Source organism: Aquila chrysaetos, chromosome 9 (assembly GCF_900496995.4).
Source record: "Aquila chrysaetos chrysaetos chromosome 9, bAquChr1.4, whole genome shotgun sequence".
NCBI lineage: Eukaryota > Metazoa > Chordata > Aves > Accipitriformes > Accipitridae > Aquila > Aquila chrysaetos.
This window is the reverse complement of record NC_044012.1, coordinates 22,366,309-22,386,243: the sequence shown is the minus strand read 5'-3', so window position 1 is coordinate 22,386,243 and position 19,935 is coordinate 22,366,309. Positions and strand designations below refer to the sequence as shown.

At 58.1% G+C, this 19,935-nt stretch overlaps 3 protein-coding genes and 1 non-coding gene across 13 annotated transcripts in view; 1 reads left to right on the top strand and 3 right to left on the bottom strand.

Moving 5' to 3' along the window:
• The window catches only part of ATP6V0D1 (ATPase H+ transporting V0 subunit d1), a 35,922-nt gene extending 29,298 nt beyond the window's left edge, over window positions 1-6,624 (bottom strand). For both annotated transcript variants that reach the window (XM_030025027.1, XM_041126033.1), the window contains exon 1: window positions 6,390-6,624. In XM_030025027.1, coding sequence (XP_029880887.1) covers window positions 6,390-6,519 — 130 coding nt within the window. In that variant the 5' untranslated portion in view covers window positions 6,520-6,624. The remainder of the gene's footprint in view (window positions 1-6,389) is intronic.
• An 803-nt stretch (window positions 6,625-7,427) lies between these two features.
• Window positions 7,428-12,481, bottom strand: LOC115345734 (agouti related neuropeptide). 5 transcript variants are annotated; one of them, XM_041126037.1, is made up of 6 exons: window positions 12,322-12,481; window positions 11,898-12,088; window positions 9,057-9,351; window positions 8,677-8,867; window positions 8,299-8,393; window positions 7,428-7,674 (listed from the first exon to the last, which is right to left on the bottom strand). In XM_041126037.1, exons 3-6 carry the CDS (start codon window positions 9,299-9,301, stop codon window positions 7,480-7,482), a joined length of 726 nt encoding a protein of 241 aa, XP_040981971.1. In that variant the 5' UTR covers window positions 9,302-9,351; window positions 11,898-12,088; window positions 12,322-12,481; the 3' UTR covers window positions 7,428-7,479. The 5 variants fall into 5 exon arrangements, with proteins under 5 accessions (XP_040981971.1, XP_040981969.1, XP_029880902.2 ...); XM_041126035.1 differs by having other exon boundaries at window positions 11,898-12,481; XM_030025042.2 differs by having other exon boundaries at window positions 7,428-7,671; window positions 11,898-12,481.
• Window positions 10,784-18,913, top strand: LOC115345713 (SNF-related serine/threonine-protein kinase-like). Of its 5 annotated transcripts, none has more exons than XM_041126032.1 (6): window positions 10,784-10,818; window positions 14,289-14,911; window positions 16,391-16,532; window positions 16,707-16,919; window positions 17,027-17,164; window positions 17,317-18,913. In XM_041126032.1, exons 1-6 carry the CDS (start codon window positions 10,799-10,801, stop codon window positions 18,185-18,187), a joined length of 2,007 nt encoding a protein of 668 aa, XP_040981966.1. In that variant the 5' UTR covers window positions 10,784-10,798; the 3' UTR covers window positions 18,188-18,913. The 5 variants fall into 5 exon arrangements, with proteins under 5 accessions (XP_040981966.1, XP_029880863.1, XP_029880865.1 ...); XM_030025003.2 differs by lacking the exon at window positions 10,784-10,818 and adding an exon at window positions 13,055-13,522 and having other exon boundaries at window positions 14,281-14,911; XM_030025005.1 differs by lacking the exon at window positions 10,784-10,818 and adding an exon at window positions 13,395-13,504.
• A 924-nt stretch (window positions 18,914-19,837) lies between these two features.
• TRNAK-UUU lies at window positions 19,838-19,910 on the bottom strand. The gene has a single exon. It is a non-coding gene; the product is annotated as a tRNA-Lys (tRNA).
• Between the last annotated feature and the right edge of the window lie 25 nt (window positions 19,911-19,935).

Genomic DNA, 19,935 nt, shown 5'->3' with positions numbered 1-19,935 from the left:
AGGACCGATTTGTCTTCTCACACACAGGCATGGAATTAGCTTTCACAACTTCTGAGCTGAACTGGTGTTTTCACACAATTATCTGCTGTAACCCCGACATCTCACTCCAAAGCACATGGGGCCATCACTGCATATATAAAAATTAAAATATCGTTTGCCAGCTCCCAGGCCTGAGGCAGTAAAGTAGCTGAGGGATTACACAGCAGTCTGCAGATCAGCTACATCGCCCACATCTCCCTTCAGAAGACTGCAGCCATTACCATTTGGCTTGTTGCTGTCTGTTTGGTCTGTTTATAGCCACCTCAGACACTCCTAAAGCGGATTCTCTGAAATTTCACCTAAAAAGCACGCCGAGACCCTGCATTCCCCACAGAATTTAAGACCTTTTCTGTGGTTGCACACCACCAGCAGTGATGTGCCACCTTTGCTGTCAGGCAGCAAATTCCTCTGGGCCACAGCTGGACACAGAGAAGTGTCACCTTTGGCCCTTTCTCCCATCAGTGTCTCACCTCTAGCTCTTCACCTCTCTGTTTGAGATGTCCTCAGCACCAAACAGCAGCCTGTGTTCCTAGCCCAGCTGTTCCTGGGGTTGAACTCACCCTTCTCAGAGCTTCAAACCCAGCACAGCCAGGCCTTGGGTCCTTTGGAGCCCCTCAACCAGGTAGCCCTCTCCTGATCCTTCCAAAATGTGAGGTAACCCCTTCTAATCTGCCTGCATCTCCAGTAAGTTCACCCCTATGTACCCTTTTTCCCCCCTCTCTAAAAGCAGACCACACTAAGTCATGGCTGTAACCTCAGAGGTCCAGTACACTAATAGGACATCGGCCCAGCACCTAGCACAGCAGTTTAAAGGAGAGGCAACAAATCATTCAGAAGCTAAGAGAAACAGGGCAGAAAGCAGTCTCACACTGCAGGAGCCGACAGCAGAGGAAAAACAACAAGACAAAAGCACTGACAGGCTGCCGAGCAGCAATACTTGCCAGGAAACCCAGACACCATCATCTTCTAACGAGGGGCAGGACCCAAACAAGGGCTGAAGCTCCACCAGTGCTGAGAAGCTGACCTCAGCTGCTGCTTGAAGTTTAGCTCGGAAAAGCTATGGAGCAGGTCTCTACCCGATAAAGGAAGCCAGAACAAACAGCAAAGAGCCTCTGCTGAACCCTGCAGGAAGCCAGAGACCACAGTGTTTGCTTGCCACCGTGATTTAGCAGGCCGTGGAAGTGCCATCTTTCTTCCAATAAATAATGTTTTCCTTGAGCTTGTTTTAACAGGACAGCTGATTAACCAGCCACAGCCAGTGGTTACACTGCAGGACACAGGACAAAGCCCTGAGATTAGCAGGACAGCCTTTTGGCTACTGCTCTGTTGCTGCACGAGCAGCCAGCATTCACAGGACAGGAATGGTCTATACCCTCCTCAGGTCTCACCATTCCCATACACTCTGCCTCATCTGGCAGATGAAAGCTCTTGGGGACAGGGCCAGTCCTTCCACACAGTCCCTGCAAGCAAGGGTCAGCTTTTCACAAAGGGCTCCTAGACACCAGGAGACAGAAAGCATCGTCATTGTGCTTTCGAAAGGTCCCTACCACATTATGGCTTGGCTTCCACAGCCACCGAGTTCGGTGTTCGGACTGAACCATTCCTAGAGTTCAAGATGGATCTAAGCACAGCCACACTTCAGGACCAACAAGCGGCCTCTCCTTGCTTGGTTGTACAGCAAAGGAGCTGCAGAGGAAAGGATCTGTCCCATTCCCCCTACACCCAGGAGAACAACATGAGCTCCACCACAGACCGAGGTGCCAAAAGCACTCTTAGAGGTAGTCTAGCTCTGGTAGCAATGCAACTTCTCTACACAAGAGAGGACACATTGGTTAAGCTGAAAGAGAAGCCTAGCTCCAGCCTTTTGGGGCCCAAATTCCAGGACCACAGCAATAAAATGGAAGAGAGAAGGGTAGCACAGCCTCTCCTGCTCTTCTCTCAGCAAAAGGAGCACTCAGTACCTAACACCATAAAGCAAAGGCGGCCTCTGGGGGAGAAAAAAGATTCTTGGGACTATGAAAACAAAAGCACACACTGCACTCAGCATAAGCCTGGTGCACAGAGGACATGCTCCCCAACATCCATTTGTTGGAGGCAAGAGCCTACAGCTCTGCTCAGGCAGGCCTTTGCTTTGGTGCATCTAGCCATCCTGTGGTTAGACAACGGGAAGACAGACACGCTTCACCCCACAGTGGCTCAACTGCATGCTCAGTACACTTCCATATATTTCATCACCTGTCATCTGCATGAAGAAAGAGGGAAGAAGAGAGAGTCTGGGAGAGGTGGATGTCTTTACACTGAAAAGGCATTTAGGACAGCAAGCCTTTAGCAATCCACTCCTGAGCTGACTAAAAGCAACATTCCCCTTCTGGGCAGTGAGGGCTACAAAGAGCAACCCTGGAAATACTCTTCAAAACTCAAAAACAACCAGCCAGCTTTTCCAGTCTTAGTTTATTCCACACCATCCAGCCCTGGATCAAGAGTTTAGTCCTCACTAGGTATTGCTACAGATACGTTCGACAGAAAACAGGGCTCCAGCGCGTGTGAGGATACCGTTCAGGCAGACCGCTGTGCCCTCCAGCTGGCGTGGAGCCAGGCAGTCTAGGACAAGTGTGACCTACTTGCTTCAAGCTCTCCAATTTCACTGTTGATTTGCATGTGTCCTAGAAATGGAGGCCTATGGACCAAACTGAAGAGATGAGAGAGAACCACAGTCTTGGAAATCCGTTCTTTCTAAAAGAATCACATTTATCTTCTTCTCCTAGCCACCCTTCACCCCCCAAATACATCTTTGGGGTTCAGATGGTTACTCTGCTCTTCCCCAAGCTGATGTGACATGACACCACTACTTTGGGGTTACAAGGACTGAAAACCCAAGAGTTTTCACAGGACAAGTCTGCAGTAGACTGATAAACTGCAGGCTGAGATGCACAAATAAAACATGACAGAACCCTGCAGGGGCATGAGACTAGTTCCACACACAGCTTAAGCCAAAGACAGGACAGATCCCATCCCTCCATGTGCACGCCACTGTTTCCATAAGGTGTGCAAGTCCCCAGCTGAGCTGACTGCACAGACGGAAGCACTAGCACCCACAGAAGGGTGGTGGTGGAAACACACAGCCTCCGGAAAGTCTCTCCCAACAGAGGCCCACACTAACAAGCTTGAGCCAACTACCTGCCACTTCTCAGCTGGCCATTTCACAGCCTCATTACACAGCTAGAAGGTGACACGTCCTGCTGCTGGATTTCACCATACCAATCACCTTTATAACATTGGCAGGTCAGAAAGAAATTGGTTTCCTATACTGTTGCTGTAGAAGCATGAGGAATATTAGCAATAGGAGGTTTGTGAACACTGACTTGAAGGTAAAGAAATTCCTGTTTCTAAAGAAGATGCTTTTGTGCACTTCCCAGGCTCCATACACTTTTTGCAGCACGGAGCATTGCAGACCAACAGTAAAGCCTGCCGACAACCTACATTCCAGCCCCAGACTGAACTCTGCTTCTTAAGACTGGCACCGCTGTCCAGCTGCATCAACAGCTTTTTATTCTCCAGAGATGATACCAGACCTCTAACAGGCTACCATGGCTTTTAGGAGCTGGAGATGGCTCACCATCCTTTTGACAATAGAAATCTGGGTGAGTGATAAGTTTGGTTATCCAAGACAGATTCCACTCAAGAACAGATCCATGCTCACACCACTGAAGCAGAGGAAAGCAGCTCCAAGTCCTTCACTGACACCTTGTGTCAGAAGCAGGAACTGGCTACAACAGAGAGGGCCACGCAGGTTCCAAGCAATATTCAGCACAGGTGTACAGCACACAAGGACCTCTGGTTGAGAAACAACCAAAGCGCCAGGACTTTTGGAGCTGAAAGAAGGAATTAAACATATTATTGCCAAGGGTTTCAAGAGAAAGCTTAAGCCAAAACAGCTCTCGCATCCTCCCCTCAATCCTGGTCATGTTTTCCTGCCTCTTCTTAAAGCCAGCTCAGGAGCCTGCCTGACCACGGAGAGCCTATTTGGCGCTCTATTTCTGACTCATCAAGAAGCAAGAACTCGAATCGGCTTACTTTGTGATCAGACAAGCAGAGACAACAGAGGATCACACAGAAATGCATGATCTCCTCCTTCCTGCAGCACTAAGCTGTCAGCCCAAGTCCTGAAGCAGAAAAGTCGATTCCTTTGTGCTTCCAGACCAATCCAAGCACACAAGAGGCAGCAGCATTTCAGACCTGGAAGCACAACATCCTCCAAGCAATGTCAATACCAGTGACCAGTCAGATACCCGATTCCCAGGACCAGCCCCAGAACAGCCTTGGTCCTTCAGGATTTCTCCATGGCCAAGGCGATCATTCGCTCCAGGACTGGGACTAACTGCAGAGCCAGACTCACATGCAAGAGGCAGCAGCAAAGACAAAACAGAAACAGCAGAGAAGAATGTACGAGTATTTTATGCCCGAGTACTTATTTTGGCTGCTAATAAGCTAGCCACTGCCTGGATTTAGTGCAGACAAGCATCTGGGAGAGAAAGAACACACGTTAAAAGTCTGTGGAGCACAGAAAACAGGTACTGAAATGGAAAAATTGGAACTAAAGGGACAGAAGAAAGAGATGGTCTGATCACAGACCTATATAAGTGATCAAGAGCAATGTTCCTTTGAAGGAAAATCCCTCTACAAGAGCACACTAGACAGTGGTACAGAAAGCCAAGTGGAGGAGGAATGAGATTGGCAGTGAACTTCGAACAGCCTTCAGGCTCTGAATGAAGTTTGACAAGGAGCACAGCAGCAGCCACCACCAGAGAGCTGTCAAGGACAGGACAGTAACAATACCAAGACAAAAATATGGGAACTCCAAACTGACTCATTCCAAATGCAGAAACCACCGCTCCAAGGGAGAGCTAAGTTTACGCAACTTGGTTCAGAAGGCAAGGAAAGGAGTCAAAAAAGAGAAGCTATAAGTACAGAAAGATTCAAAAGAGGAAGTTATCTGCAGGAAAGGTGATAAAGCGATAGTTTAGGGCATGCCGAGACTTCTGACTAGCAAGAGAGCAGGAATACCTTCCCACCGCCCTCTTTCAGGCCCTGGGCTCCATAGCAAGAATAACAGAGACTGCTGCAAGCAGAGAGCTGCAAAAAAGTCTAGCTGAAAAGGGGCTTCTGTCCTAAGTAAAAATAGCCTGGGTATTTTTAAGGTAGAGACTGAGGCACATCACAGCACTGTTCCCATTCTGTTAACGTTTGAGTGAACAGCTCCAGGTAACTCGCATCCAGGGTTCAGCTGGCCAAGGATCCCTCTACGTAGTCAACATTAATGTCAATCACTCAGCAACTATCATCAAGATAAAGCTGATGCTTAACTAGCATTTTCAGAAGAAAGAATGATCCAATAATTATAGTCCCATTGACCAAAACAACCAACATCTCTAGATACATATGTTTCCAGCCTATTTCAATAGAAACCTGGTTTTGATCTTCATGATTTGTGATCCATGTTCTGGACACCAATGATTGAAAACTGTTAAACAAGTCACTGATAGAGAGGAACAGTTGAGCACTGACTAATTAAGAGGATGAGCTGACCACAGGTTTTGAGCATCACAAAGCAAAACCTTCACAGCTCTCCAGGTTTGTACACACTGATCTAGAAAAAGACAATAGCTGGAAGTCAGAATTAGCCTCGAAAGAGAACTCCAGATTACAGGCGAAGGGTAATTCACTGGTGAGTTACTAAGATCTGCACCAGATTTTTTTCCACTAGCAATCCTTCAAGAACAGCATGTACTTTCCTAAATGACCCAATTTCCTCAAAAACTGATCACGGGTATCAGGGATTAAGTTAGATTACCCCAATAATCTTACTTCGGTCCTTAAAAAGGTTTCCTGCGCCGCCTGCCATTTAGGAAGCGAAAGCACAAAGCAAGACTCATCAGCAAAGCCTGACAAACCTGCCAGGCTCCCAACAACCACAGGACACACATCACAGCTATACGACCACCTCAAGAAAGCACTGGGAGCTCAAGCTTCCTTAAACTGCCGTATCAGCTGTTGCAATCACACGGCCAAGCTGACCGGGAAACTGAGTCAGCTGAGCTCGGAGGGAGCAGCCGGGGAGGGGGGGGAGGACCAAGTACCTGCTCAACCAAGGGGTGAAGAGGGGACCGCGCCTCAAAAACGCCGCTGTCGACTCTTTTCCCCACTGCCACGCAGCCCCTCGACACCCCGCCGGCCCTCCACCCTCACACCAGCCGAGCTTTCCCCTCAGCCCGCCAGCCAGGCCTTCCCCTCAGTATGGGGGGGGGTGGGGGTGGTGTCCCCGCCCGCCTCAGAGCCCCGCCGCCACTCACCTTCCAGGCTCTCACACTGCACCAGGTTCACGTAGTCACCTTGCCGGAGTACCCCCGCCTTAAAACCGCGTACCAACCCTTCCAGATAGCCGTTATCCACGTTAAAATACAGCTCGGGGAAAGACGACATGGCGGCTAGCGACAAGACGGGCGAACTACCCCGACGTCTCACGTGACCCGCCCGGCGCCCACGTGATGCCGCGCGCACGGGGCCCCGCCCCCTTCCCGGTAGGCAGTGCTAGGGCGGGAAGCGGCTGAGGAGATGGAGGTTAGGAGCGGGATGGCAGCAGCCGGGAACCGCGGGGACGGCGGTCCCGGGGCCACGCAGGGGGAGTAGCGGCCGCAATCTGCGGCAATCGCGGCCGCTACTCCCCCTGCGTGGCCCCGGGACCGCCGTCCCCGCGGTTCCCGGCTCCCCTAGCGCCACATTGCCCTGTGAGCCCTACTCCATCCCCTCCACAACCATGTCCTCACCAAGCACTAGGCCTGAGGTTCACCTCCAGCACGCCTGAGAGGCCGTCTGTGGGTTTTTAGGGTTTTTCACAGCCTCCACGGACGTGTTTTCCCCCCTGAGTGTGCCCAGTGGCATATGGGTTTAGTGGTGGAGGAGGTGATGGTCCGCTCTGGCTGCATCCGTATCGCGGGTATCCCCTTGGTCACTGATTCCTTGGGGCTGACGGCTTGCAGGTTCCCTAGGTGTAAAGCACCCAGAGCCACCATGAGCAATACTGGCAGGAGAAGAACACAAGTAAAGCTCCCAGCGCAGCCAAAATGTCATCTCCAGGGGCACCCATCCTGCTGAGAGACCACTCATCTAGCCAGGAAGGGCCCTGCAGGAGCTGCTCTGGAAAAAAAAATATGTCATTTTGTTTGACATGAAGGTGCCCTGGGCTCTTGGCTGTGTGAACATGGTGCTCACCTGGGTGCAGGTACTGGCACTTTGCTGCTACCCCTCTCCCCTGAGATCCCAAGCGGACACATTGAACCATTCCCACTCGGCAATAGCTTTTGCTAACGGCTGGTTTATTAGAGCTGCAGAGGAGGAGGCAGCACATATGGGCAAGGAGCAAGAAGCCCCACGACATGGGTGCTAGTTCTTGCCGCAGGGGAAACTGCTGCTGATTTTCCTGCAGTAGCAAAAAGCGTTGAAGAAGCGGCAGTAGCAAGTGGCACAGGGGTCGCAGCAGGGGACCTGATGCCCAAGGCAGGATTCCAGGAGGCGGACGCAGCGGCGGGGGGAACGCTCTTCGCGGCCTGCAGCTTGCAGTTCTGTGGACGATGACTGCTGGAGAGAGAGGAGGAAGACGAGGGAGAGAGTTGGTGCTGGACCACTGTGCCAGCAATGAAGAACTGCGTGGGAGAAAGCCAAGGGTCGTTGCTAAAACCTTCCACTGCTAGCAGCGGAGAGCTCTGTCATGCTCAGCTCCAGGCTTGATCTGTTGGAAATCACCGCTGAGCCCTCTGCGGGCGTCACTGACTCATCCACCATATCTCAAGGCTTTTTGCACACAATTATTTTGAAGCTCAGCCTCGCCTTTAGTGAAAGGTGCTGTGCCTTCTGCCTGAACAGAGGCACCGGGGTCTGAGCGAGGCAAGATGCAGCACTGTCCGGTGAGCTCCTGCTCTGCAGAGGCTTCCTGGGCTGCGCTTGAGGTTAATTAAATGGGTTGCAGGAGTGCAGGCTTGGACCACCCTCCTTTGAGTGCTGGAGCCTCTTGCAGCCTTGGGCAGCCTCTGCTCGTCCCAGCCCCGGCTGTTGCCCAGTAGGTGACGAACAGATAGTCCCTTCCCAGGTAGCACCATTTTGGGCTCCAAACCTTCCCTGGCCCCACAGGCACAGAGAAGGCTGCTGTGGCCTGAGGCCACCCTGCTCATTGGGGTGTCTGTAAGAAAGCTCAGGGAGCGTTACCTGCGGTTCCAGCGTGCTGCCTCTCTGCACAAGGTCACCGTCAGCTTCTGGGACCTCCAGGGCCATCTGCTCAAGCCCCAGCCTGGGGAGAGCTCCTGCGAGATACAGAGAGGCTGGACAAGGAGGCTGCTGGGGGGGGTGGGTCAGCTCTGATTCTGGTCCCCATGGTCATGTGCCCCCACAAAAAAAGCCTCCCCACTCCCTGTGGGCTGCCAGGCTGCTCTCACTAGCCAGTGACAGGAGAAGCTGTGCTGCTTTAGGGGGATCCCCTGCATCTGACCCTGGGTGGGGGGTCCCCACTTCCATTTTGGGGCTCTGGGCATGCCAGCGAGTGGCTGCTGGGGGACAGCAGGAGACCAGGGGGGCCGCAGGACTTACCCACTGGCTCCGCAGACACCTCCTTGACTTTCCGTAGCAGGCCAGAGTAGCGGGCTCTGTCCGCCCCCTCCAGCCCACCGCTCACCTTCTGCAGGTGGCCACAGCTGAGGTCGGTGGTGAGGATGGCCTGGATCCCCTGCAGTAGCCCACAGCACAGCAGCAGCACATTCAGCATGGTCCTGGGGGACAACCTGCACAAAGGGGTCCCAGCCAGCGTCAGCCCACCCACTGGCAGCCTGACCTGGCCCCCCTCTCCACGCTGCCACTGTCACCCCCCCGAGCAGTGCCGCATTGGTGAGGGGCAGCCTCTGCCAGCACAGCCACCACGCCAGGCTGTTTGTTCTCTTGGACTTGAGAGCATTTCTGGGGGCACCACACACCTGGGAGCTTCGCCTGGACCCTCCAGAGCTAATGCATGTGCCGTGGTGCTGTGGGGCACCCCACGTGCAGGCATATTCATGATCTCACTGCGGAGGGGGGTGAGCAGCAGAGGATGGACTGAGACTTGATCTTTTTTGCAGAGCTTCAGGGTCTCCCTGCCCCACGCACAGCCTTCAGCAGCCACCAGACCATTGCGGTGCTGTGCATTCACTGCCTGCATGTTCATGGGATGTAGCCAAAACATCCGACACGGCTCCTGCCAGGCACTTGCACTCACAGGATGTGGAAATGCCACTAGTTTTAAAGACCAGAAGTTAGTATTTACCACCTGGCCTGCATCTGGGCTTGGACCTTGCAGACAACAGCCAGCACTGGGATCTCATGAGGTCCCCAAGTACCAACACAGAGGCAGCTGTGTAACCACCAGCAGCTCCACCCTGTGCCCTTTTCGACGGCAGTGCTGAGGACACCACCACTCATGGCCCAGCACTTCCCTGTTTCTTGCCCACCTCCTTTGTAAGGCCTCCCTCTCCCAGTCCCGCTTTCTCTCCCCGCCCTCCAGCAGGCAGCCCTTAAGCCATGTTTCTGCGCCCAGCCTTACCAGCGGGTTTGCAACACGGCAGGCAGGAACCCCGGGGAATGGGCAGGAGTGACATTACCTGGCTGAAACACGAGATACCTCCTGCACATTGCAGCTGGAGCAGCTGCAACAGAAATCTCCCTGAAAGTCCCTGGGAAATGACAAACTGCTTTGCTACAACTCCTTTTGCAACTAAACCACATGGTTTGGGCACAATACACAGACGTGGGGCTTTAAGAAGATAAAGTGTAAGATAAAGTAAGGCACAGATGCAGTTTTGCTTAAGGACTGCAGTGATGGGCTGGACATCACGGCCAAGACCCTCACAGGGGGCTCCAGTCCCTCCGTGCCACCCAGTTACCTGAAAAACCCACTGACACTCGGCTGCACAGCTTCTGTGTGGGAAGCGTTTGGATGCAAAGCCCCCTCTGCCTGGGACATGGACACTATCATCTGGAGATGTCCCCGCAGTTGGACCAGCCCGGGGTTTTCACCTGCCCCCAGCGCAGGGTTTGCTTCCCCCTCCACACTCATGGGGGGATCCAACAGAAGGGAGGAAGGTGAAGGTGAAGCTGTAATGCTGAGAAGAGGGCGAGGCTGGGCTGGAGGCGGCTCAGCAGGGAGGAGGACCACACCAGGCACAGCTGGGGAAGGACTGGGTGAGCTGACCTGGGTGAAAGTAGATACTGCAGGGTCAGGCTGTAGGCTTTGGGGGCCTGAAAGCTGTAAAAAGCAGGGGGGCTCTTAGGGAGTGAAAGAAAAGGGCTGGGAGGGGGACCCCCAGTTGCTGCCGGCAGCTGAGTCCCATAAACCCAGCGCCTGCTGCTTTGGCAGCCTTGGGACTCCAGCCCTGGCTGCGGCAGCCCAGAGCTGTGCTGGCTTCTCCTCACCTCCCCATCCCTGCAAAACCACCTAAGCTTTTTGCTGGGAGAGACCCCTCCATGTTGTGGGGAGTCCCACAGCCATGGGTATCACACCCCCAATGCCCCCAGACCCTTCCCATTGTAAGCACTGACCTCTCCAAGCAGAGAGGGGACTTGCCACTCGCCGCTCCACCGAGCTCGCTGGGAGTGCTGCTACTGCTCTCTGCCTTGATGTCCTCCTCCCCACATGCTTACTGGAATTTATATCGGCTTTTTATTAATTAAGTGCTGCAGCCACATGACTCTGCTAACTACCAGGTAGGTGGGCTTCTCTGGAAACCGGGCTTTGTCTGGAAGGAGAGGCAGCCAGCGGGGTGATGCGCGGGAGGGAGGACTCCTTCTCTGCGCCCTGCACGGCTGCGGGGAGGAACAGATCCCCACTGGCCCCAAACTCCCAAGTTTCTTGGGAGGGATCCCCACTGCCCTTCCAGGTCCCTTCCCTTTCCAGCCATGCCTGAGCAGTGCTGAGGCTGCAGCCTGAGGACATCTAGTTCCCCACTAGAGAAATACCAGGGCTACAGGCTCCTCACCAAAGACACGCCGAGATCTCTACTGGTTTTCAAAGGAAATATTGCCCACCCATAGCTCCTGGCAGGCACCCAGCCATAGTCCAGAGCCTCCAGAAGTCCTCCAACTCCTGACCACTTGCCATCTGCAGATTCCTCAGGCTCCCATGTGCTAACTGCACCTCTCATTCATGTATCCTTTGGAAAACCCACAGTTGCTCAGAGCCAGGTGCTCTCAGAGGAGCTCCCTTGCGCATCCCAGGCTCAACTCCACTGTGAGAAGGAAGGAACCAGCTGCTCGGTTCTCCCCAGCCCCGATGCTGGCTTTCACAGCCATTGTATGTGGTTCCTTGGGCTTCTCGGTGCAGAGACCTTCAAGGGCCACTCCAAAACCCAAAGGGAGCTGCAGCCAGCCCGATGCAGCCTCAGTCATGGGGCCAGGCACTGGTGGAGATGGCATCTCTGCAGTCTCTCACTGGCCAGGGCTGCAGCGGACGTGCATTATGGATGCAGCATCCCAGCACACCACGTGCCTGTTCTTGCTTTTTCAACTGAGGGCTTCAAAGCAGGGTTGGCATGTGTACAACAGGCAATTGTGCAAATGGACCAGCAGCTCGGGTGCAGCACCCAGCACCCCATCAGGAGAAGGACCCCACCCTGACATGCATGGGCCTTTCACTAGTGGAGAAGAACCAGGAACAGAGGGTCAGCCAAAAGAGGTGGTGGGAGATGCTGCTCATGGAGCCTCCACAGTCCCCTCCTGTACTGACAGCAGCAGATCTGAGAGCCGTTTGCTAGAAACCTCAGTGCCAGAAGCCAGACAGGAGTCACCTTTCCATTCAAATCCCCAGATGCACACACAGGGTGGCTAACTGCCCAGGGACCCAGCATCCCAGGGGCTTCCAACTCCTCTGCTTCCTTGTCAGCATCTCCCTCCACCAGCCTACAGCCTGCCCACTCCCAGGTCAGCAGCTCAGCTGGGCTCCTTTTGGAAATGCCTGAGTCCTTGGGTGGCTTCAGGCCTGCAAGAAATAGGGGGATAAGACATGAGAGGGGTTCAGTGGGCTGTGATGTACCCAGCAAGGAGGGCTGATGACCCAGGCTCTGCCTTTGCCAGGCTGCTCCCAGACTCTGCACGACCAGGGAGGACCCCCAGGTCTCCCAGCACGTCTCCAGCAGAGCGTGAGCCACCACTTCTGGTGGCAGTGCCAACCCTGGGGCTCTTTGCAGGCCCCCCTCTGCCCCCTGCGCGCACTCTGTCTCGGCACGACCTGAGGGTCTGGCTGGCTTGGAGGGGACGGGGCATGGGACTGGTGAAGGGCTCATCTGCCGTGCCCCTTCTCCTCCGGCTGCAGGCGGCTGCTGGAAACACTCAGCGCCCAGCTGGGTCCCCCAATGCACAGCACCCAGTCAGGACCCCCCTGCACAGCACCCAGCAGCCTCCTGCACCCCACATGCCTGGATAAAGACTTATCTTGGGTTAGAGGAGGGTTTGGTAGCCTCCGTCTTTCCATTCCCAGTCCCATTCCCGAAGCCCAGGAGTGCCCCATCCAGATCCATTCCCATGGCAGGAGCTGCTGGGCAGCTTGATCCTCCCGGCAGCTCCATCCCCAGCCCCGGGGGGATCGGGTCCCCAGTCCGCTCTGCCCCCAGACCCCGCCTGACAGCAGCCCCCGAGCGGGGCCCTCAGCCCAGCTCATTAAGGCCTGTTTGCAGCCTGCGAGGCCGCAGGCGGAGGACTTCTGGGAAGGCATTAGCGGTAATGAGGGTGGCCGCACTGAGAGCTTTTTAATCTGCAGGAGCAACGTCTGCTTTGTGCGCATCCCTATGGCCAGTAACGAGCTAAATGAGGCAGCCGGCCGCTCGCCGGGCCACTTCCAGGAAAAAGAAGGCTCACAGTGGAGGGGAACGGGGGGCCGAGCCTGCACCCCCAGCCCCGGCTCGGTGCTCCTTGCTTTCAGCGAGGGTGGGAGCGGGCGATGGAGCGGGTCGGCGGCACGGCAGAGATGCCTGTCAGCAGGCGCTCCGGGCAGGAGGGCAGCAGGGCGGGAGCCCGTCCCATGGCGGGACCCTCGGGAGACAAGCCGGGGCAGGGGGCTCTTCCTCTCTTCCTGGAAGCGGTCTGGCAGGCGGGCGGCTCATTTAGCTCGTTACCGGCCCTCGTCACCACTAATGTCAACCCAGTACCCGCCACCGCAAACGGGCACTAATGAGCCAGGCTGAGGGCCCCTCTCGGGGGCTGCCGTCAGCCGGCGGGGGGGCGGACAGCGCTACCAGGGGCCTCCGCCTCGGAAGGTGCGATGAGCCTCGCCCCGGCCTCAGCCCCGGCGGGCGGCGGACGGGGCCCTTTAAGGCGCGAGCCCGGAGCCGCCCTGACGTCAGCGGGGCGGGCGCGCCCGGGCAGCCGCAGCCCCGGCGGCCCCAGCTCCGCCGTCCCGGTGCGTGGGGCTCCGCCGGGACGCAGCCCGGGGGGCCTCGGGGTGCTGCGGGGTCCCGGGGAGCGCGGGGTGGGGGGTATGGGGTGTGCAGGGTGCTGGGGGTGGGGTATTGGGGTGCCCGGGCTGGGGGGGGCTGCGGTGATGGGGGCCTGGAGGTGGGGCACGGGGGTGTCCAGAGTGCTGGGGAGTGGAGGTGAGGGTATTGGGGTGCCCAGGGTGCTGGGGACCTGGAGGTTGGCGATATGGGGGTGACCAGGGTGCTGGGGTCTGGAGGCGGGAGTATGGGGGTGACCAGGTTGCTGGGGAGTGGAGGTGAGGGTATTGGGGTCCCCATGGTGCTGGGGTCATGGGGATCCAGAGGTGGGGTATGGGGGAACCCAGAGTGATGGGGGACTGGAGGTGAGGTATTGGGGTGCCCAGGGTGCTGGGGACCTGGGGCTGAGGGTATTAGGCTACCCAGGGTGCTGGAGACCTGGAATTAGGGGTATTGGGGTACACAGGGTACTGGGGACCTGGACATGGGGGTGTCGGGTTGCCCTAGGGTGCTGAGGAGTGGTGGTGGGAGTATTGGGATGTCCAGGGTGCTGGGGACTGGAGGTGGGGTCATAGATGGGTGCCCAGGTCCTGGGATGCTGGGGACTGGGAGCTGGGGTGTCGGGGGTGCCCAGGGTGCTGGGGACTCTGATGTGCTGGGGATCCTGGTGTCCACGGTGCTGGGGGACCTGGTATTTGGGGGTGCCCCATCCCCCACACCACAATTCTCAGCAGCTCCCCCATCCCACAGCGCCCGATGCCCGTCCCCGCCTGACGCCGCCACCATGGCCGGGTCGCAGGGCTGCGGCGAGGGGAAGATCGCGGGGCTGTACGACCTGGAGCGCACGCTGGGCAAGGGCCACTTTGCGGTGGTGAAGCTGGCGCGGCACGTCTTCACCGGGCAGCGGGTGGCCGTCAAGGTGATCGACAAGAGCAAGCTGGCGGGGGAGGCAGCGGGGCAGCTCCTGCAAGAGGTGCGCTGCATGAAGCTGGTCCAGCACCCCAACGTGGTGCGCCTCTACGAGGTCATTGACACCCATGCCAAGCTCTACCTCATCCTGGAGCTGGGCGATGGCGGGGACATGTTCGACCACATCATGCGGCACGAGGGCGGGCTGGCCGAGACGCGGGCCAAGCACTACTTCGCCCAGATCGTCCACGCCATCTCCTACTGCCACAAGCTCCATGTGGTGCACCGTGACCTCAAGCCCGAGAACGTGGTCTTCTTCCAGGAGCAGGGGGTGGTCAAGCTCACCGACTTCGGCTTCAGCAACCGCTTCCAACCTGGCAAGATGCTCACCACCAGCTGCGGTTCGCTGGCCTACTCGGCACCCGAGATCCTGCTTGGGGATGAGTACGACGCCCCGGCTGTTGGTAAGGGCAGTGGGGCGCAGCCACAGACCTGCCTCCCTTGTGCCCCTTGCCCGGAGCGTGGTCCTGCCTGCCGGGTACCACCTTGCTTTTGGCCCTTAGGCTGCGAGCACCCATGCCCCAGTGGCACTGCTGTTCCCACAGGGAGCAATCCTGTCCCCTTGGGTGCTCGGCTGCCCAGGCCTGCCCTGGCACAGGGTGGTTCTTACTGCAGAGACCATCCCCGCACCCACCGAGATCCCACAGAGCGATGGTTCATGCCAGGGACGGGAAAAAGCCCAAGCAGGCTGCAAGCCTGATGTGGCATCCGCCGGGGCTCAGGAGGAGCAGCGCGAGGGTGCAGCCACTGGCAAGCCAGCACTAGCGGTTATTTGGGGGGGGGGCGATGCCGGAAGGAAACCTGCTGGGGATGCTGCTGTTTGGGTGGAGGAGCTCCAAAAGTTTCCTTTGCTCCATCCCCACCCTGAAAACCACTTCCTCTCCGTGGCTCCCAGCGCCCTTCCTCCCCTGGCCAGGGTGCAGGAGGGCTGGGGAGACTGTCCTGCTGTGCAGAGAGCTGGGCTGGGGACACCGAGTGGTTCTGCTGGGACAGAGGAGATGCAAGAGGGAAGCAGGACCTGAGCCAGTGCCGCTGGAATTTGGGGCAGGAGGATTTAGCAAAACAAAACACTAGCGCTTAAAGGAAAAAGCCTAATGTTGGCTCAGGAAAAGGCAGCTCTGGAGTTGAGAACGGGGATAGCTTGTAGAAACGGTAGAAAAATAAGTTGGTGGCTCTGCAAAGAGAAATGAAGGGAGAAAACCAGCACAGATGAAAAATTTTCAGACACAGCACTTGACTTAAGAAGCTGAAGGTATTAACAGAGAGCCCCAGGGCGTGCTCAGCATCCTAAAAAAGCGCTTTTGCAGAGAGTAGAGTTTCTGTACTCGTCAGGAGGAGCGGGTGAAGATGCCGCTGGCTCTGTCCCTGTCCCCAGGGCAGGGCAGCAATCCTGCTCTGGCTGGTGCCCACGCAGCTGGAAGGCCTGGATCAGTGCTGTGTCCCTGTCGCATGGCTGTGATGTCCCCTCTGGCACAGCCCAGTGCCAGGATGGTCGCGGTGGGGTCTGTTGGGGAACTGGGAAGCTGAGTAATGACATGAAACGGTGCCGTGGGTGGGTGACTGTGGGGGACAGAGCTTGGGGCTGGCTTCCCTGTCCCCACCTCAAAAAGGGGTTAAGATCCCAACTGCTTTGGTGAAGCCCTTTGAGACCTGCTTGGATGTGGGGATGGGGAAGGTCCTTCCCCGCCTCGGTGGGGCTGTGGCCTCCCCATCTGTGGGACGTGGAACATCCATGGGGCAGGACCTGGGAGCATCCCAGTGAGCACTGGTCTCTGCTGGATAGGCACTGGGGCCTGGTGGGGTGTCCCCCCCAGGGTCCCTGGGGTCGGGGCTCTCTCCTGGGCCATGGTGGGTGCAGCCTGAACTGCTGCTGCTTCTTGCAGACATCTGGAGCCTGGGGGTCATCCTCTACATGCTGGTGTGTGGCCACCCCCCCTTCCAGGAGGCCAACGACAGCGAGACCCTCACCATGATTATGGATTGCCGCTACACCGTCCCCCCGCACGTCTCTGCACAGTGCGCTGAGTAAGCACCTCTCTCTGCCCCAGATCCCCCTGGACCCCGATTCCCTGCCCCCGGGGGTGGATGCCCCATCCCCGGGGGAAGCCTGGGAGCTGGGGTGGGAAAGGGCGGTAAAGCTGCCATGTCTGGGGCTCACGTGCTGCCGCAGGGTTGCAGCGTCGCCCCTTTCCCCCACAGTCTCATCTCCAGGATGCTGCAGCGGGACCCGAAGCAGCGAGCCTCCCTGGAGCAGATCGAGGGCCACGCGTGGCTGCAGGGGGTGGACCCATCCCCCGCCAGCCGCTGCCTGCTGCCCCTCACCTCCCACAAGCGCGTGTCCGAGGAGGAGCACGAAATCATCCTCCAGGCCATGACGTGCGGGAACATTGCGGATCGGGACACCATCCAGGAGTGAGTGATGGGGTGGGATGCCGAGGCGGGAGCCCCTGCGAAGGGCTCTAGGGGTCCCTCTGAGCACGTTCCTCGCACGGTGATGTGGGTCCCTTGGTCCCACGCAGGGCACTGGAGGCTGACCGCTACAACCACATCACAGCCACATATTTCCTGCTGGCGGAGAGGATGCTGCGGGAGAAGCAGGAGAAGCAGGGCCACCGCCTCAGCCTCGTCTACAACCTGGCCAAGGAGGTGCAGAGCAGGTGAGCCCTCCTGCTACCCCCTGTCCCACATCTCCCTCATGCCACCCCAGGTCCCCAGCGCAGGGTCCCGGCCAATTCCCCGTCCCCTTTCTCACCGCAGCCTTCACGATGCCCGGCTGGGTACCAACACCTCCATCCCTCCCCTTTTTCAGGACCAACTTATCGGACACGTTCGGCCCCATGGGCAGCACCAGCAGCCTCTTGCCCTTTACAGAGGTGCCAGGCGGCCTCGCCGCGGGGTCCCGGCTGCCTCCTCTGCCCACCGGAGGGGACATCGGTGGCCGGCAGCCCCCCCGGACCCTGCTGAAGGTCCCCGCTGTTGACACCACCATCACCAAGAGCACCCCAGCCCTGCAGCAGATCTGCGAGGAGGAAGAGGAGGAGGAGGAGGAGGAGGATGAGGAGGGGAGGCCCAGCGCCATGGAGAGGAAGAGCAGCTCGCTGAACCAGGAGCAGATGCGAGCCTTCCTGCACGCCCGCCGCCCACCTGTCCGCAGGGAGGTGTGGGGACCGGGGGCCGAGCTGGGGGGCCGGGGTGGGCGCCCGGGGGTGGCCTGGGCCGGGAAGGGAGTGAATGGGGGCCGGGGTCCCCCAGCGATGCAGGGGGACAGAGCTGAGCCACCTAGGAGGGAGGAGGACAGAGAGCCTGGGGGCTCCTCGGCAGAGCTCCCCAGGGAAAGGGGAGCCATCCCATCACCCCGGAGCAGCTCTGCTGGGGTCCCCCAGGTGCTGGGGGCAGAGACGACCCCTGCCACCCTCCTGAGCCCCACAGACAAGTCCCCGGGGCAGGGGGCACCCACCAGCCCAGCCCAGCAGCCGGTGGAGAGCTCAGGCCCGGGGGGCACCGAGGGGGGCGTGGAGAGCGTGATCAAGCTGGACCCGGGCAAGAGCAAGGGGGGCAGCCTGCGGGACAGGCTCCTGCAGTTCCCACTCTGCGAGAAAGCCTTGGCCTTCAAAATCCGGCCAGGCTCCAAGGAGAGCCTCCTCTCACTGGGGCAGTTCAACTGCTGCCACGTCATTTAAGTCCCTGGGGTGAGGGTCCAGGAGGGCGACAGCTCCCCTGCCTCTGGTCTGCTTGTGACCCGCAGAACATGGGGCTGGCGGGGGGCACAGTGCCCCTGCTTTGTCACCTGCAGTGCCCACCCAGCTAGCACCCACCCCGGGCACCCGCTGCGACAGACCCCGTGGGATGGGACTGTCTGGGGGATGAGGTGGGTTTGGGGTCCATCCCCACCCCGGCCAGCCTGTCCCCAAACCCCTGGGGCTGCCGGGGGCAGCTCCATGGCCCCCCTGGGGTTGGATGGACCACAACACATTTTTTAACTACTAGAAATAATTTTTTTAAATAGTCTATTTTAATGTAATTAAATAGAGATTGCTATATCCCCTCCCCAGCCCCGCAGCGTGCATGGCCCCAGGGCCAGGCTGTCTTACCCGGCAATCGTTTGTCTGCCTGAAGCGTGTCACATCCCCCCCCCCCCCCCCCCCCCCCCCCCCCCCCCCCCCTGCCCCGGCCGGGGCCAGGCGCAGCCCTGCCCGTGGCTGCGCGTGACTCGAGGCTGTCCCCTGGGCCTCCCCTACAAATAAGCTTCCTATTTATTATCTCTTTGTTTTCTTGCTGGCAAGAAATGAATGACGACTGAGGCGCGGGCCAGAGCTCGGCCCGAGCTGTGCGGCAGGCGCGCAGGAGGGATCGGAGCCGCTGGGAAGCAAAGTTTATCGGGCTAATAAAAGAAGCTCGTGGGTTGATGCAGGGTGCTACGTCTCGTTGCAAAAAAACACCACCGTCCTCCCACCCTGCAAAGGCTGGGGCACCAGGGGTGGCTGCCTGGGAGCATCTGCCTGAGCCAAGGTGGGCGGGGGGGGGTGGTGGTGGCTGGTTTGGGGGGGCTGTTGCGATGGGCACGGGGTGCAGCGGGCACAGGCTTTCCCTGCCCAGGGCTGTTTTGGCACTGCCTGGCCGGCGTGCCCAGCCACCACCGCTACGTCGCCATCCCTGTGGAGGGGGGAAAGCAGCTGCTGCCGCAGCCCCTTCTGGGGAAGAGTGAGGTTTGGGGGAATGTGGGGCATCTGCAGGTGTCCCTCGAGGCAGAGTGGGGGGGGTTTCAGCCTGCACCTGGCTGGGGCCCAAAATGGAGGTCCAAGAAGCGCCTGGGGCACGCCAAAAGGCAGGCAGAGGGTACTGCACGTCTCCAGTGAGGCTCGAGGGTCAACTGCACTCAGCCCCAGGGGTGCCCCCAATAGCTCCCCACCCCCTAATCCTGGGGTGGGGCCACAGGCCACCCCTGAGCCCCCCAGTTCCCCCCCCAGTTCTCTTGTCCAGCCCTGGCTTCCTTCCCTCCAGCTCTGCTGCGTTCCTCCCTCTTCCATACATCCTATTTTCTCCCTCGTTCTATATCTCCCTCCATGCATACCCCCAAATAACACCCTTACTGGTCCCCATCATTCAACATGGGATCCCCCTCTCTGCAGTACTGGGTGGCTGGAAGAAGAGACCGGTGCTGTGTGAGTGTCAGATGGGATGGAACCGGCATTAGAAAGATCCCTAGGGAGGTGATGGTGGGAAAAGAAGCAGCGGGGGGTGGTGAGGAGTGCCCTGGGGAGCCTGCAGCCCCGCGGGACCCCGGCTGCAGCAAGAGGTGCCGCTCGCGGGCTCCTAAAGGATAACGCCTTCGCCTGAACAGGGGCTTGAACCCTGGACCCTCAGATTAAAAGTCTGATGCTCTCCCAGCTGAGCTATCCAGGCTCCTGCCCGCGCCTTCGGGGGATGT

Bases quoted from the DNA above. Each gene is read 5' to 3' on its own strand.
- LOC115345734 (XM_041126035.1), bottom strand. From the start codon at position 9,301: ATGTTTTGGCTACATCCCATGAACATGCAGGCAGTGAATGCACAGCAC. The intron at 8,868-9,056 runs GTGTGTGGTGCC...CCCTTTGTGCAG, and splicing joins GGTCCAGGCGAAGCTCCCAG to GTTGTCCCCCAGGACCATGC. The intron at 7,675-8,298 runs GTAACGCTCCCT...CTCTCTCTCCAG, and splicing joins GCAGCACGCTGGAACCGCAG to CAGTCATCGTCCACAGAACT.
- LOC115345713 (XM_030025002.2), top strand. From the start codon at position 14,023: ATGGGGGTGTCGGGTTGCCCTAGGGTGCTGAGGAGTGGTGGTGGGAGT. The intron at 14,912-16,390 runs GTAAGGGCAGTG...TGCTTCTTGCAG, and splicing joins GTACGACGCCCCGGCTGTTG to ACATCTGGAGCCTGGGGGTC. The intron at 17,165-17,316 runs GTGAGCCCTCCT...CCCCTTTTTCAG, and splicing joins GCCAAGGAGGTGCAGAGCAG to GACCAACTTATCGGACACGT.